The sequence below is a fragment of the Sarcophilus harrisii genome, chromosome 2, assembly GCF_902635505.1.
Source record: "Sarcophilus harrisii chromosome 2, mSarHar1.11, whole genome shotgun sequence".
NCBI classification, from domain to species: Eukaryota; Metazoa; Chordata; class Mammalia; order Dasyuromorphia; family Dasyuridae; genus Sarcophilus; species Sarcophilus harrisii.
This window is the reverse complement of record NC_045427.1, coordinates 491,535,827-491,553,062: the sequence shown is the minus strand read 5'-3', so window position 1 is coordinate 491,553,062 and position 17,236 is coordinate 491,535,827. Positions and strand designations below refer to the sequence as shown.

Below are 17,236 nucleotides of genomic sequence, written 5' to 3'. Positions count from 1 at the left end.
CCAGTTGTGAAAATTGAGCATATAGCAATTAAATCACTTTCCCAGGATCATGTAGATGATTAAGTATTTGAGAACTGATTCGAACTGTCATCTTCCTAAATCCTGAATCCACAGAACCACTTCTTATTGGGCAATTTCAGATACCAACAGTAGACTGGTGAAGAAAGATTTCTGGCTCAGTGTGGGAGAGAAGTTCCCAACACAAAGGTAACTTTCCAGACCCTTCCATTCAATTCAATCTAATTAAATTTAGCAAGTATATTAAATAGTAAACACAACATAGTTTACTGTCTGTGCTATACACATATTATTGAGTGCTAGGAATTCCAGGACAAAAAACCAAAAGTGTTGCTAATCTTAAGGAGATTACATTACACTGACATGAAACAACATGTATATAAATAAGTAAACATAAAATAGAGAAGAACATCAAATAATATGGTGGTGGTGGGGAAAGGAACAATAAGGTTGATGGTGGCTCAGTCTCAACATTCCTCTTCTGACCTTCTCTATTCCTGTCAAGGATGCTTCCATTCTTTCCATCACCCAAATTCATAATTTCAGTATCATTCTTATCCTTATTCTCATTCAACCCACCTAACCAAACAATTGACAAATCTTGTCATTATTTACACAATATCTTTCAAATATATCCCTTTCTCTTCACCCACATAGCTGCCATCTTAGTCATAATCTTCACCATCTTTCTATTGCAATAACTTCCTTGGTTTCTTAAAGTCTCTTCCCACTCCAATCTGTCTTTCTCATAGTTTTCAGAAATTCCCTGCTTAATAATCCAGTGTAGCTGTGTAGAATTATATTTGATTTGCCATTTAAAGCCTTTTACAATCTGTTTCTAACCTACCTACCTGGACCTAATACATATTAGTGTCCTTACCATTCTTTATAATCTAGTTTAACTGTCCTTTTTATTACCCATAATGCAGCAACATTCCACTTCCCGTTTACCTGTCTTTGAGGTGGTTATCTGTCTTCTATTCCTGGAATATACTTCCTCCTCTCTGCCTCTTGAATATTTAGGTTTTTTTTTTTTTTTTCAAAGTCTCAGCTCAAATGCTTCCACAGGAGGGTTTTTCTGATTAACCCACCTTTTAGAACCTTCTATATGTTGCCTCAAATCATCCTATATTTGCTCTTTGTATGTCTTATGCATTTCTGCATGTGTATGTGCTCTCTCTTCTGATGCAATATATAAGATCTTTAAGGACAGGGAATATTTCACTTTTGTTTATATCACCAGAGCTTAGCATGACATTTGTTTCATGGTAGGTATGTAGAGGAATATTGATTGATTGATTGATGTGACTAAGCCTTGGAGGGAAGCTAGAAGGGAGAGAATTCTAGGTATGGGATACTCTTGGCACAAAGTAGGGAATGTTGTGTTTGGAAAACAGAAAATGGGCCAGTTTGATTGAAATGTACCATTCATGAGGAGCAATGTAAAATCCATCAGACAGATAAGATTGTGAAGCACTTAAGTATTGAACAGATGAACTTGTATTTTGTCCTAGAGAAAATAAATAGTCAAAGAAGCTTCTTGAACAGATAAGTGACATAATATGATCTGTGTTTTGGGAATATGTATTTGATCTGGACCATTTATTTATTCGACCCAAAGGAGCCAAGATGTCTAGAAAGAATCCTGTTAATTCACTTTTCAAATGAGAGTAACAGGGAAGAAAATGCTTCAGTGGTGGGAAGGGATTAATGAGGGAGATTTGAAGGGATAGGAAATACAAGGCAGGAGGGGCAATTGGTTGCATGTGGTTGTTTTTTTTTGTTTGTTTTTACAGGTACACAGCAGCTCACAAACAGAGCTACTTAAGACCAATAAGCAGGGTTAAGATTCTCTTTAGATCATGATCAACTCCACCCAGAAGTAGATTTACAATGTGCCTTATGGGACAATTAATGCATATAACAGAAAGTGCCACTGTTTGGGGTGGGAAGGCGTGGGGGGGGGGGACACAGATGACTGGAGTAATTCTTCTCTTTTTTAGTAAGACCCAAATTTATTGTTGTTGGGATGCTCCATGATGCTGAGTGAGAGTGGAGGTCAGGTGGCAATGGTGGTGGTGGTGGAGGGGAGGGTATCATATAAGGATTATACCTCTATGATTTTTGTGGCTGCCTTTGTCACTTCTTTTCTTTTCTTTTTAAATTTTTAATAGCTTTTTATTTACAAGTTATATGCAAGTAATTTTACAGTATTGACAATTGCCAACCTTTTGTTCCAATTTTTCCCCTCCTTCCCTCCACCCCCTCCCCTAGATGGCAGGATACATGTTAAATATATTAAAGTATAAATTAAATACAAAATAAGTATACATGTCCAAACCATTATTTTGCTGTACAAAAAGAATTGGACTCTGAAATATTGTACAATTAGCCTGTGTCACTTCTTTTCACTAAGATCAAAAGTAAGACCAGTCCAAGGCAGAGTATACTAACAGGTTATAGTTTTTCCTTGATTCTTCTCTATCCTAGCTTTCATGGAATTCTTCCTTCATTCTTTCCACCCCCCAAGACCTTGACAAAGTGCTGACTCTAATCCAGATGTTAGAACATTAAGAGGTACCCAGCATGGTATTGTGAATTCAGTTCTGGTTTTGGAATCTGAGTATGTGGCTTCAAATCAAAATTCTTCTATGTTCACTACCTGTGTAGCCTTCAGTTATTTTGCAAATGAAGTTTGATTAGATCTTTTAGTCTTACATCCCATTATTTAAGGTATGGTTTATCTTTTTGGGACAATGTACATTTTAATAGAAGAATCTTTTGTCCCCTTTTCAATTAAAGTATTTTAAAAATTAAAATTCAGTTTTTTTCAGCCCAAGGTTATTTCTCTCTTCTAATCCAGACTCTTTCGACTTCAATCCATCTTTCTCACAGTTGTCAGAATTTTTCTGTTTAATAAACTCCAGTGACTCATCTCTGTAGTACTATAAATTTATCTATTTGCCATTTAAAATCCTTTACAATCTGCCTCCAACCTATCTATCCAGATTTAATATATATTAGTCTCTTTCACATTCTTTATAATCCAATTTAACTGTGCTCATTATTACTTTAATGCTATAGCACTCCAATCTCTGCTACCCTGTCTTTGCATTGGTTGTCAGAATCTTCCCTTAAATCTTGCCCCATCCATTGAGGCAGCAAGAAATACAAAATTCATTACAGATGTGAAGCCATGCAAAATGAATTTCTGCATTAATAATGTTTTGGGAAAAAAGAGAAAGAAAGAGAAAAACATATGCTTTAATCTTCACTTTGACTCCATTAGTTCTCTATCTGAAAGCGAATGCCATTTTTCATCAATCAGTTCTTTGGAACTGTGGTTGTCACTATGTTGATTAGAATTACTAAGTCTTTCACAGTTGATTTTTTATAATGTTTTTATTGCTGTATACAATGTTCTCCTGGTTCTGCTCGCTTCATTTCACATCAGTTCATACAAGTTTTCCTAGATCTTTCTGAAACCATCCCCTCCATAATTTCTTACAGCATAATAGTATACTATCAATTTACATAACATATTCTGTTCTTTCATTTTTCAATTGATTGGCATACCTGTAATGGGCTGAGGTTTGAGTTGATGCACGGAGGTCCCAAGTATGTGAGGCTAAATAGTAATTGGGCTATACTCTATTAATATACATAATTGGATAAAGAATGGTCCCTGCCCCACTCTCTGTGCAAGTCCTGATGTGTTGTAGAGGAAATGACGATTTTGGTGGGTGGCAGCAGAGAGAGGAACAGGAAGAGAAGCTGGGAGAGATTGGGCCTAGAGTCTTTTCTCCTAGCTGCTGGTCGTGTGGCTGCGGGTCTAGCTAGCTTTTTGACTCAGCTGCACACATTGCTATCGCCGATTCTCTTCCACCTCCGATACTCTTCCACCTCTGATCCTTCTTCACTGAGAATAAAGACTGACGATTTTCCCCTAACCTGAACTCCGGACTCCTGCTGATTTTAAAAATCGCGATCTTCATACAGATTTAAGCATCTTTTTTAACTTTTAAAAATTTTGTTTTTGTTTTTCTTTCTTGTGGTTTTTCTATTTTGTTTTGATTTTTCTTTCACAACATGACTAATATGGAAATGTGTTTGACATGATTATAGATATAAAGCCTATATTATACCCTCAGTTTCCAATTCTTTACCACTATAAAGAGAGCTGCTGTAAAAATTTTTGTACATATTCATTTTTCTTTTATCTCTTTGAAGTATAGACCTAGTTAGTAGTAATATTTTTGGGTCAAGTGTATGCATAATTTAATTATTTTTTGGTTATAGCTTTCAATTGCTTTTTGGAATTATTTGATTCACAACTCTACCAATAGTACAATAGTGTACCCATATTCCCACATTCCCTCTAGCATTTGACATTTTTCTTTTCTGACATTTTAGGAATTTGATGGGTATAAGGTGGTACCACAGAGTTGTTTTAATTTGCATTTCTCTAATTATTAGAGATTTAGAGCATTAAAAATATTGTTGTTGATAGTTTTGATTTTCTCCAAAAACTGTTCCCTTACTTTGACCATTTATCAATATGGTGGAAAAGAAGGTATTTTTACTAGGAAACTTGCAACAAAGATTCCCTATCCATCCCAATCAAGTTTTTTGGTTTTCTTTGAATTTTAGCTGCCTTTGGTTTCATTTGTGCAAAAATTTTTCAACTTTATCTAATTAAAATTGATTTTATCTTCTGTGAATCTATGTATCTTGTTTGGTTTTGAACTCTTCTATCCAAAGATCTGTCAGGTAATTTCTTTTGTACTCCACTAACTTGCCTATAATATCCTCTATTATGTCTAATTCATGTACCCATTTTGAGCTTCTTATTGTATATGCTATAAGATGTTGTTCTAAGCTCATTTTCTGTCTGAATACTTTCTAGTATTTTCAGAGGTTCGTGCTCCATTATCTGGAATCTTTGAGTTTATCAAACAATTTACTTCCATCTTTACTGTCTGTCTAATCTATTCTATTGAGCCAAATTGTTTTGATGATTATCAATTAAAATAGTCTGAAATTTGTTAGATCTCCTTTCTTATTGAAATGAAATCTTTCAAATATACTACATGAATTGATTTCTAGGTTGGTTTTTGTTGTTTTTGCTTCATGCTCACTTTATTGATCTATTCTTTCTCTCTTTTGATGATGTATGTTTTTAGAAATATAAAATTTTCCTAATAACTACTTTGGCTGCATCTTATGATTGTCTATGTCTTTAAGGAAATTAACTATTGCTTTATGTTTTCCTTTTGATGCAACGATTCTTTAGGATTAAGTTGTTTAGTTTTCAGTTAAATTTTAACCTCTTCTATTGTTTTTTTTTTTTTACTGAATATAATTTCTGTTGCACTGTAACCAGCAAAAGATTGCTTAATATTTTCTATTTTTTGCATGTTTATAAGGTTTTTTTTCCTGATAATGATTAATTTTTGTAAAATTGATCCGCAGTAGTATATATGTTCCTTTTTATTCCTATTCAATATTCTTTTAGCCTACTTTACTTTTCTAAAATTTTATTTTGGTTTTTAATTTTTTTTGTGTTTACTTTTGTTACATTTTTCTAGATCTAAGGGCTATTTTAAAGTCCCTTCCTATTATAGTTTTACCATCTCTTTCTATAACTTAACTTTTTTTTTTCAAGTATTTAGACATAATACAATTTGTTTCATACATGCTACATATTGATATTAATTTATTGTCTGTGGCACCTTTCAGCACAATGGCATTTTCTTGATTATCTTTTTTAATTAAAAAATTATTTTGTAGCTATCTAGTGTGAAATCATGATTTTTGCTACCTCAACTTTTTAAAGTTCAATTGAAGCATAAAAATTTTGCTTCAGGCCTTATTTTGATGATGCATGAGTTTTTTATGTTTCAATTGTGTTTCTTGTAAACAATATATAATTGTGTTTTCTTTTTCTAATATATTCTGCTGTCCTTTTCTATTTTTACAGATTTCTCTAGATGTCCTGTTGGGGGACAATGCTGGCACTAAGAAGAGTGCAAGGCATCTCCAATGGGATGGAACACCATTATGTAAATAAATGTTCTTGCTTCTGCTCGTGGTAGGTGGACAAACCTGTCTGTTCAGAGATTGCCTGAAGACTATAAAACTGGACCTGGTTCAGGGGGTTACTGCATTCCCTCTCACTCACTTGCTAACTTCTATTGATTTCAGAATGGGTGGGGGGATGTGGGGCATCAGAATGGCTGTGGTGTTGCTGAGTATGGGACAAGTTCCGATTTGCACCTTCCAGGTTCAAAATAATATCACCTCGATGCCAGAATTGAATATCTCTCAGGTAACAACTCTCAAAGGGCTCCTTTGAGGGCATCATATATGCCTTTGATGATAAGGGTGAAACAATTCTAGTTAGAGGACTGTGGGCTAAGGGTGGGGTGATGGACTTCCTAATATTCCCAAGGACCTCATTTCTAGTGGGCAGGATACTGGTATTTGATTCCTAAAGCTTCTGTTTAAGTAGGCCCTTTACATCTTCAGGACTCAATAATTTTCAGTGGGAAGGAAAAGTAATAGAAGCTGATGGGAATGTTCTCGTAGTATTAATGAAGGAACAAACTGAGTTTGAGATTCATGGTAATTAGGGAGGATTTTAATATTTAATGAATGTTAACAAGTATTCTATGCAGAAACAATTTGACTATGATTCCAGCTTAATTTCAACAAATAGTAATTCAGTGCCTACTATGGACAAAGCACTATGCTAAGAACGATGATTCAAAGACAGAAACAAAATTAATTCTTCCTACAAGATTTTAGATTCTGCTGGGGAAATCAACGTGCATGCAGACAAAATGCTAATTTTTTTGAGGGAGAAAGCACTAACAATTGAAGAGACTGGGAAAGGTCTTATGCAATAAGCCGAACCCAAGTTATACTTTGAAGAAAGTTAAAGAAAGTAAGAGGCAGACATGAAGACAAGATTGCTTTCAGATACTAGGCATAGTGATAGAAGAAGGAATACTATATATGGAGCATAACCAAGAGGTCAGTTTTCCTAGAATGGAGAATTTGTGAAGGGAAGTAATAAGAAATGAGATTGGAAAGGGAGGTGGGAATTAGGTTGTAGAAAGCTAATGATTTTGGATTTTGCATTAGGAAGCCATCAAAGACTTGTGAAAGGGAAGTGATCTGGTTGAATATATGTTTTAGAAATATCAATTTGGAAGCTCAGTAGAGAATTAGAGAAGGGAGACCTTGGATCAAGAAAACCAATTAGGGGGCATTTGTGATAGTTTAGATGGGAGATATCAGGGCTTATGCTAAAGTAGAGGCTGTATGAGAGGAGAGGAAGAAATGGATAAGTAAGATGTCCTTAGGATATTAAAATTAAAATTAAAATTGGTAATTAATAAAACATGGGGTGGTGAAGTAGAAGTAAGAGTGGTCATATAGTAGGTCTTCCCTAAAGGCACATAGGAGATTGGTGCCATTTTAGGGATCCAGTTATCTAGAATCCACATCCAACTTAGTTAATTAAAATTCCAGAAAGTAAACTTGTTTTTACTTCTCTAAAGTCTTCTTATTCTTCCTGAACTTTGGTGCATGTAGAACTCTGGTTCAAGAATCCTGGAATTATGGATCTATTTATTCATCCTTTTCTCTCAAAGGTACCACCATTTCTCTCCTTGTAGAAGCACTTCAGTGACTTTGAGGCATCTGCATGCAGATAAATAACCTTCTGAAGTTCAAAAAATATTTTAAGCCAGAATTCTGGATTTTTCTTTTGAAGAAAAAAGTTGCATTCAAGCTGAGATAGCTATTCCTTAATCTTAACATTCCAGGCCATACAATTTTGTACAGTGGAAAAGAACATATGCTCTGTAATAAGAAGACCTTAGTTCAAATCCTACCCTGATATACAATCTAGAATAACTATCTGTGTGACTTTTGGCAAGTTAACTAGCCAAAATATGTCTCCATTAACTCATCTAGAAAGTAAGGGGATTAAATTAAGTTCTTATCTAATTCTAAATCTATGGCTTCTAAGTCTCTTTCTTATGATCCTATGCCTTTTCCTTTCCATACATTACCTTAAGGTAAACTCTTTCCTCTGGGATCTATTTGGTTCTCATTGTTGCCTCTCAGAATCCTTTTCTTCTGTTAAGGCTCAATTCAGAAGTCACCTTCCCCATAGAAATTTCCCTGATTCATCTATCCCAGTTGCCAGCATTCTCTCCTTGCTCAAATCATCTTATGTTTACTTGACTATATATATATGCAGAATTTTTGGTGTTAGGGATTTTTTTTTTCTTTGTAACCCCAATTCTGAGCACTGTATTTTGCACATGGTTGGCACTTAATATCTGTTTATTTGTGGAATTGAGTTGAATGAAGACTGTTAATTTAACCTGAGAGTAAAATAGCTGATTATTAGGGTGACTTTCTCTAGGCTAAAGGGCACTGGAATTTCATTAGTTTGGCCACGAATGAAAAACTGTCAGAAGAGGACAAGCAAGATATCAAAATGTCTTTGACAGTATTCTCCCCTTTTGCCAATGGGAGTGTGAACGTGCAGACTACCACTGTTTCGTAAGTACTATCACCGCCCCTCCCCCCCCACTTTCTCTGATTTCCCCTTTCTTCTAAGCCTTAGATTGACCTCATGTAAAAGACTAGGAACATTTTGGCTTAAATGAATTGAATTAAGAAGGCTTCTTACTCAGACTCTTCGGTTCTGCATGATTCTCTAGGTTATTTCTAGATAATCTGGAGGAGAAAAACCATTTATTTCTGAATCCTGAGGCTTGGGCCAGTGAGGGAGAACAGATTACCATCAAAGCAAGGATGTATAATTCAAGGATCATTTAGGAAGTAGATCTGGGAAGAGGCCTTTGGGTATCATCCTAATCAAGTAAGGTTTGAAAATTATATTTACTACATAGAACTCCCTTTTAAGCCTCTGAACTTTCACTATTCTTAATTGAGAACTGATAGCATAAAATAGATTCCTGAATACTATGGACAGTAGAACTTGAGAAAACATTAAAACTGCACATTTAGGAAAAAAAAATATCGAAGACTTTCTATTCTAGCAAGATGCTGAAATTTAGTCCTAGCAATGCTGAAATAGTATCTCCTTCTCCCTCTGTCTCCACCCCAGGATTTACATGGTTCACCCAGGAACCATTAGGGCCTTAAATTTTACCATTAGTTCTTTTTTTTTCAATTAAGCATTACTTTCTTTTTAGATTCCTCTTTTTAAAATGCAAATCTTTCCCCTCCCTCCAATCTTATTTATTCCCTACCTCAGACATTTCATTGAGAATTTGCTCTTTAAATGGTACAGGATATGATCAGACGATCCCCAAATCTGAGGTCTGGGAGTGAGGAACAACATACAATTATATAATGAAAAGGCCCTGAAAGGATTAGAGTTAGAATGTGACTTAGCTATGGCACTGATAATTACTTCCCTAAATTTATATTGGCTACCACTTATGAGGCACTTTGAAGTTCACAAAAACCTTTAACATAGACATTATCTCATTTGTTCTTTAGAGTCCTGTGCGGTAAGTATGTGCTACACTTGTCCCCATTTTGTAAATAAACAAAACTGAATTTCAGAGAGGTTAGATGACTTGCCCATGGCCACACAGCCAGTAAGCATCAGACCCAGAACTGAATTGGTGTCTTTTGGTTTCAAATTCTCCACTGTTCTCACTGCTGCCCTGGGGAGGGTGTGCAGAAGTAACAGTGATATATAATCCTGTGTTCCTATAACTTGTTGACAACAAATATATTACCAGAGAATCACTGGTTTGATAGAGCTCATGTTGGATTGCTTTTATAATAACCAATTTGCTTAAGAACTTCTACTTTCAAATCTTATAATAGGTAACCATAAGACATTTCTGTTTTTCTGTGCCCAGTACAGTGCTACTTCCTGACTTCCTAGCTTAATTTTAGTCTTTCTTAGATGATCCTTAACTGCCTGTCCTTGCCCCTTTCCCTTGCATTAATGATCACAAGATTCTTCACTTTAGGTATTTAGGAAAGTCCAGGCATGCTGATGCATTCTACAGCCCAGATAGACTTATGTTCTTCTTCTTTTTTTTTTTTTTCAGGTGTGTGTATTTATTAAAACAGTTTTGAGCTTTTCAGAAGATGTCTTCCCTAATTGATCAGTTTGTGATGTTAGCAATCTTATTTGCCAATCAGAAAAGCAGGTCTTTATTGCCCCAGAAGCTCCTAAATTTGTTCTACAGAATTTACATTTGTTCCCTAAAACTACATTTATTCCACAGAATTATAGTATAGTACAGGATTTACATTTGTTCCCTAAAACTACATTTATTCCACAGAAATATAGTATAGTATAGTACCTGACTAGGTATCCTGGAGGGTCTGGGAAATCACTTATCTGAAACACACAGGGAAAAAAATTACTCCATGACTTAAGGGCATGACATCTTGTTCCCTCCTGGGCCTCTTCTGTGGCCCTGACAGAGACAGGAGGGACCCATGTGTGAACAAGGTATCACGTCAAGACTATCTTCAAGGACACAGAATGATGAAGCTTTTCTCTTTCCCTGGCACAGAACTAGCGCTCTCTGAACTGGAAATCATATGAGGACAGAGAGTCCAGAAGAATTTGATTTTCATGAACTAAATTATGGCAACTGAGAGGGCTGAGAGATAGGAATGGAGCATGGGGCAAGGACTGATTTTTATCTGCTTATTCTCTAAGATGAATTCAAGAAGTTCAGTACTTACTTCTCTATCCCTAATTCACAGGTCAGAAGGAGTCTGTATGGAAATAAATACTACATATTCCAAGGGAAATATTTCTGAACAATACAGAAGTAATGGTAAGTGAGAGAGGAAGGAATTAAAAATGGATTTTGTTTTCTTACTATTTTCACTTATCTTACAATTCATGGGATGATTGAGGAGTTTGCTACAGACAAAGCAGCATCCAGAAGTGCTTCATAGGAAATCTGGGATTGATTACTGACCTCATAAAAATGCTGTGGATATAGTGAAGCTATCCACAAGGACTTGCTCTAGAGCTAAGCCGTACATGGGCAATTATTGACATGGGTGCTCCAATCCCCCTCCATATCCCAAGAAACAGAAAACAGATTTATGGACATACAGAGAAAGGCAAGTATAGATAGACATATGTAGCTGTAGACATATAAGCAAACAGGGATACACACACACAAGCACACAGAAACATCTAATCTCTAATGTAAGGGCCAGTCTTAGAGCTAGGCAGAAAGTGAGAAGGTAAAAACTTCAAATATTTTCCCAAAGGCCAGGGGTTTAGAATCCCTACTATTATCCATTCCTCTAACTTTAGACATTGTTGGCTACAAGAGCCTCCTTATAAATGGATAATACCATACCTTGAAAAAAATAGTAAGTAAATAATTAACACCTGAGTTATGAATGTCAGTTAGTCACTTGGTAAGTTCCTGAGGAGATTATTGGAAGAATAAGTTTTGAGGGTATAAATTGGGATGGGATTGAGCAACATATTCATAGACTGCATGCAGCCACCCCTTAGAGAAATAGGTCTTTGTGGTTGAGAGTAGAGAAAGTGGGAGATTGTGAAGATTGATTTATTTTCTTTCACAGTTTGCATCTGGTTTGACCCTGCCTGTGAAAATTAGGATCAGTCATTATAAGAAAGCATTACAAGCTGCTAAGACTAAGGTTTAAGTCTCATGACTCCCACCCACTTCAGTGTCTTTTCTACGCCATTGACTTTTGGGTACTTAACTTCTTGACTGTTGCAGGTATTCTGATGTTATTTCAATGAGTTTTTTTTTCTTTTCAGATGGAAGTCCTTGTTATTTCATAGTGATAGACACCGATTATAAAAACTATGGCATTATTTACATAGGAAATATTGAAAACAAGAATGACTTCCAAATCAAACTCTATGGTATGTTCCATCAAGTCATTGTTTAGTTCTGAATAAGACTCATTATACTAACAACTGGGCCTAACTGTAAGAAATCTTTCATCCCTTCCTTAATACTTCCTAGTTTCATCATTTGAGACCTCTGCCTTCATTTTTGCCATAAGGTCCCACCATTAAACTCTTCTACTATGTCTGACTACCATGGTTTCCTTTTACCCTCAATCGTGGGTTGAACACATGACCAAACTGACTTTTGGCTCTAGTTACAGACCCTTGACAGGCCCCACTTTGGAAAATGAGAATACCCATGAAATTGTTTGCAAGGGTGTGAATTCAGAAAAGTGAGTGGGGGAATTAAGGCTAAATAGTTCTAAATTTTGATCTTGCCTCTTTCTTATAGGCAGGACTAAAGTAGTGACAGAAGAAGTCTTTAAGAAATTCAAAAAAGTTGCAAAATCCTTTGGAGTTCCAGGGAAGAACTTGATTATGCTATCCAGATCAGGCAAGTACTTGGGTTCTGTTTAGTACCAGGTTAGCAAAAGTATAGGTGTATATAAAGGTGTAGCTAACAACTTGTTTCACAGGTACTTCCTCACTATCTCAGCCATCCTTTAGATATTATATATTATTTGCATGTTTTTTTTAGAGGATAAAACTCAAATCTGGCAAAGTAAAAGCTGTTGTCCAAGTGATTCCAATTTCTTTGGAGCCTTTTTGGATATTCTCTTGACACACAGTGAAAAAAAAACAACTACCTCCAACTTCTGGGGCATTTCATCATCCTTTGGTTGTTTAATCTGATACCTCCTTAGATCCTTCTCCCAATATCTGACACTTCTCAATTCTAATCCTATGTAGGCTTGTAACAAAGACTTAATGAAGATCAATTTTATTTCAAGAATTTAAAATCTCTTCCCTGGTTTTTTAATATAACTAGAGATTGTCTGTGGTGGAATTAGGTCAGATTTGGAGATTGGGCCAAATGTTAACACTGTGTTTTTTGCTTTCTCTCTCACAGAACCTTGTAGTTAAAGAAGTCAGAATGGTGAGTTTCTGCCTTGCCTCTAGTTAGGGTCTGGAGGGGTGGAGGAACCATAATGGCTACCCAAGTCATATTTCTGATAGTTTCCTTTTCTACCTCACCATTTAGTCCTCATTTATCCTTCTAAATCCCACATTATAGGATGGTAGAATCTTAGGATCTATGAATGATTAAGGTCTTTGAATGATTCAGGTAGCATTGACTGGTCAGGTGGAATAGAGTATGGTATTCTACTGACTCTAGACAATCTAAGGGAAAATAGGACATGGCCCCTTAGAACTGGGATTTCCTTATGTTTGAATGTCTAAAATTAATTTCTGCATGGTCAGGTCAATTGTCATCCTCATTGTGAACGATGGAAATTATTGGTATTATAGCATGTATGGTGCTGAGGTGTATTCAGCTATAATGTAGAAATGGCCTAAGCTAGATTATATTAGAAACTTCTTAAGTGTGATAGGGACTGAAATGTCCTCAGTCCCCCTTTTTTGTTTGTGGGGGGACCCATTGAATGACACTAGAGTTGATGAATTTGAGGCAGAGGAGAAGACATCTGATGGTGTGTGTGTGTGTATTTGTAAATAAGCTTATATAAGTGCATCTGGACTTATAAGGTAGATGATCTGGGCATTTTGAGGAAAAGGGTTTCCACAATCATTCCTGCTTATAATACTTTTCATTTTCTTTATTTTCTTCAGGGGCCACGAGGGAGCACAACACAGATCATATGACCTTGTGTCTGGAAAAGGAGGGCTGCCAGATGGTTTTCAGTGTTCCTCTTTCCCATCCATGGGAGAATGGTGTTCTGTTTGCTTCAAAAGTTGCAGCTTTCCATGTTAGATACAATGATTGGGATGCCCCAACCTGTACCTTTCTTTGCTAAGGGGATTTCTGAGTGCTTGGGGAATTATTCATCAGGAACCCCAAGTAATTGTTTTCCCTACTCACCACTTAGCACAATGACTGGCTAAGCCAGTCACTATAATAATAAATGCTAGTTCATTGACTTGTTTTTTTTAAATACACAGAGGGATATATACCAAAGCCTCTTTTATGCTACAGATCAAACTCCATACACTCAATATCATTAAAATGGAATTCTTTGACTATACTATTTTTAACCTCCAGTTAATCACTCATTTATTTCAAGGATTATTTATTATAAAATATAGGCAAGGAATATAGGCTGTCACATAGGGTTTGCTTTAACAGGATATGCTTCTGGAATATTATGGCAGAGTGATTTTTTTAAATATAAGAGTATATTATTTAGCAAGACTTCCCTTTTTTAGTTGTGTCTCTAGGACTGAGGATAAGGGGCACTACAGCCGTCACTTATTCTTACCTAGTCCCTCTGATGACCAAGGTAGGGCATTTGTCAGAAAAAAAGAAGAGCAGAGAGAGGATGAAATGGGAGAGAAGGCTCTAGAAAAGTGTATCTACATCTATTTTTTTTAGTACCTTAATAGAAATATAGATACTCTGGAGAGGCAAAAATCTTATTTTTCCCCTTTCCATTTTCTTTCAACTCCCAAAGAAGGACTTTTATAAATACATAACAGGATGAAAAGGTGTTTAATTGGTTAGTGGGATCTTTCCTTTTAAGTTCAATTTATATATACTGTTTTAATCCCTCAGAGTATCTATATTTTAGTTCTTAATTCCAGTTCAGGGCCTACAAAGAAGGGGAAACATCTGGTGGGTGTATTTATTTATTATTATTTTGGTTGGGGGAATTACATTTGAATCTATGATTTCATTGATATAAGGAGTTCCTCCAGTGGAAATTTTCTACTGACAGATTGAGAACATTTTGGTAACTCACAGGCTTAAATAATTGCCAGAGGGCATGAAGAGATTAGATGATTTGTCTCTCATCCAAATAATATTTGTCATAGCTTGGGTTTTAACTCAAGTCTTCCTGCCTCCAGAACTGGCTCTCTCTCATTTGTGCCATGTTGGGTCTTGTCCATTGTTTCTTAATATTAATACCTAATAGTAATAACTAAATACATTTATATAACACTTTACCTTTCTTAAACACAATTCCATCATGTAGGTAATATAAGTATTGCTATCTTCATTTTTCAGTTAAGGAAATTGAGCATAGATTAAGTAACTCCAGAATAATGAATTGGGATTCAAATTCAGATCTTCAGACTATATGACCATTGCTTTTCTAACTCGATCACATTCTCTCAAATGTTCTTATTTCCATAAAGGAAAAATTCATTGTTCAATCTGTTCATGATCCCAGATATTCCAAGTAGCTGTGTATTATAATAGAAACAGATTTGGACTAGGAACTAGAGAATCTGTGACATTCCCCTTTGTGATGATAAAATGAATGCTTTAATTATCATGCATTTTATGTAAAATATTAACTTATCAATAGGGGCATACTGATAAAAGTTTAGCAATTGGCTCTCTGGGGAAAAATAGGCAAAACATGCTAACATTTTTATAATCTTTTAAGGTCTAGACAATCAGCAAAACAATAAATCAAGTTTTAGTTTATATTTTGCCATTTTCCAAGGGGTAAGTATTCATAATAAGAATTTAACAATTGACTCTATCCAGCTGATAAGAACTAAATCTAACACACTACTCCCAGAAGAGGGAGAGAACTCAAAATCATTGTATTACTGCTATTAAAAAGTGAGAAGTTCTTTCTTATATTTTCTTTAATCTCTCTGAAACTTTAAGAAAGCTTGTAGAAATTTGGGGAATAAATCCTGCCTTGTTTTTGAGGTTCTTTTAGTCACCCTCCTTTCCCTACAAAGAGAAAAAACTGAATAGCAAGCCTTCATTTTGTGTGCTATTTATTTACTTTGTTTCTGCATGCTCAACCTTCCTTCCCCTTTTTCTTCTTTCCTCTTCCTTTCCCTCCTCCCTTTCCTCTTTCTCCCTTCTGCCATGAACAGTAATCTCAGGCCACTTTCTTTGTGAAATAGTTTTATCTAATTATCCATGATGGATATTTGCATTTTTACAAAAATAACTTGCATGATTATTAAAACTCCAAAGAATAAATGGTTGGAACTGAAAAGTTCATGAAGGAAGTCTTTGGGATTTCCACTAGCTGTATGATTTTGGTTAGCTTCCTTCTACTCTCTGGGTCTCGGGTTCTCTATCTGTAAAATGGACTGGATAATCTCTGACAATCTATGATTCCAGGAGTCTGATTATGACACATCTCTTACTTTAATGCCTAGCCCTGCTTGTGCCTGTTGGTGGTTTTTCATAAAATGTGTAGATTCTAGCTAACGTTAAAGCTTCTGGTCTGCCTTTCTCCTCCCCTCCTCTCCCCCACCAACCTTCCCTTCATCTCCTATCATGATTTAAAGGCACAGGAAGTAAAACTGGTGTGATTAATGAAGCTCTGTACTTGTGCTGAATGCATGGCAAATTATTTTAAATTCTAGAAACAACAAAGGATGTATTCCAACAAGTTTTCCTAAATTGATCTCACATGTGCTCATTTGTCAAATGGAGGCTTTTTCCATTTTGCCTTTGGCTACTCAGTGTACTCACTTGGCTTAGAAGTCAAGGTCATGCGTGGCTGCCTTCTGAACAGGCTAAACAATGCAACATACTAAATGATGGAAAGCCCTTGCTATGAGTGTTCAATGCTATGATCAATTTTAGCTCAAAAATCAATCTGCCAATTGATCAATCAAGTATGTATTCTGTGTCAGGATTCACAGATTCAGAAAATCATAAAATCAACATCAACTTCACAAACATTTATTGGGCTTCTACCCCATGAGAAGCTTTCACTAAACACGTATTCTAATATCTTCAAACTGGTTATGGAAGTAACTTTGGGTTCTGAAAAGCCATTAGAGCAGGACTCATACTCTAGTAAATCATACCAAGTTGGAAAGGCTTTGGTACAAGATCAGCGCCAGAACCTGCATCTAGTACACAAGGATCAGAATAGGTAAATTTATAGAGATGTACCCTCAGTGGTTGAGTCATTAACTGATGAATATTTCAGTCACAGTATTTCATAAAGATCATTATTTAAATCTTGGAAAGGTGATCTGCTTCAGTGAAGGAAGCTTCCATGATGATGAGATCACAGCTTTTTGCGGAGAGTGGAGCACTGTCCTAGGTGCTAAGGGAGATAACCCTTGGTTCTTACTCTCTTGAAGCTTACAATCTATAAAGGGAAAATAGACTTCAAGTCACATGCACTATCTAGGGTCTGTTTGAATAAGAACAGTATAGCAGACAGAGGCAGAGTCAAAGGC

The 17,236-nt window shown here is 35.8% G+C and overlaps 1 protein-coding gene across 1 annotated transcript; it reads left to right on the top strand.

The window, feature by feature from the left end:
- The first annotated feature begins 6,169 nt into the window (after window positions 1–6,169).
- LOC100915895 (extracellular fatty acid-binding protein) lies at window positions 6,170–14,087 on the top strand. The gene is made up of 7 exons (XM_012544351.2): window positions 6,170–6,346; window positions 8,459–8,598; window positions 10,804–10,877; window positions 11,852–11,959; window positions 12,339–12,440; window positions 12,957–12,983; window positions 13,679–14,087. Exons 1-6 carry the CDS (start codon window positions 6,224–6,226, stop codon window positions 12,968–12,970), a joined length of 561 nt encoding a protein of 186 aa, XP_012399805.1. The 5' UTR covers window positions 6,170–6,223; the 3' UTR covers window positions 12,971–12,983; window positions 13,679–14,087.
- The last annotated feature ends 3,149 nt before the right edge of the window (window positions 14,088–17,236 follow it).

What these genes read in the sequence shown, in the direction of transcription:
- LOC100915895 (XM_012544351.2), top strand. Translation starts at nt 6,224, where the DNA reads ATGGGTGGGGGGATGTGGGGCATCAGAATGGCTGTGGTGTTGCTGAGT. An exon ending in GTGCAGACTACCACTGTTTC is followed by an intron (nt 8,599 to 10,803) that starts GTAAGTACTATC and finishes CCTAATTCACAG; the next exon opens with GTCAGAAGGAGTCTGTATGG. An exon ending in CTTCCAAATCAAACTCTATG is followed by an intron (nt 11,960 to 12,338) that starts GTATGTTCCATC and finishes TCTTTCTTATAG; the next exon opens with GCAGGACTAAAGTAGTGACA.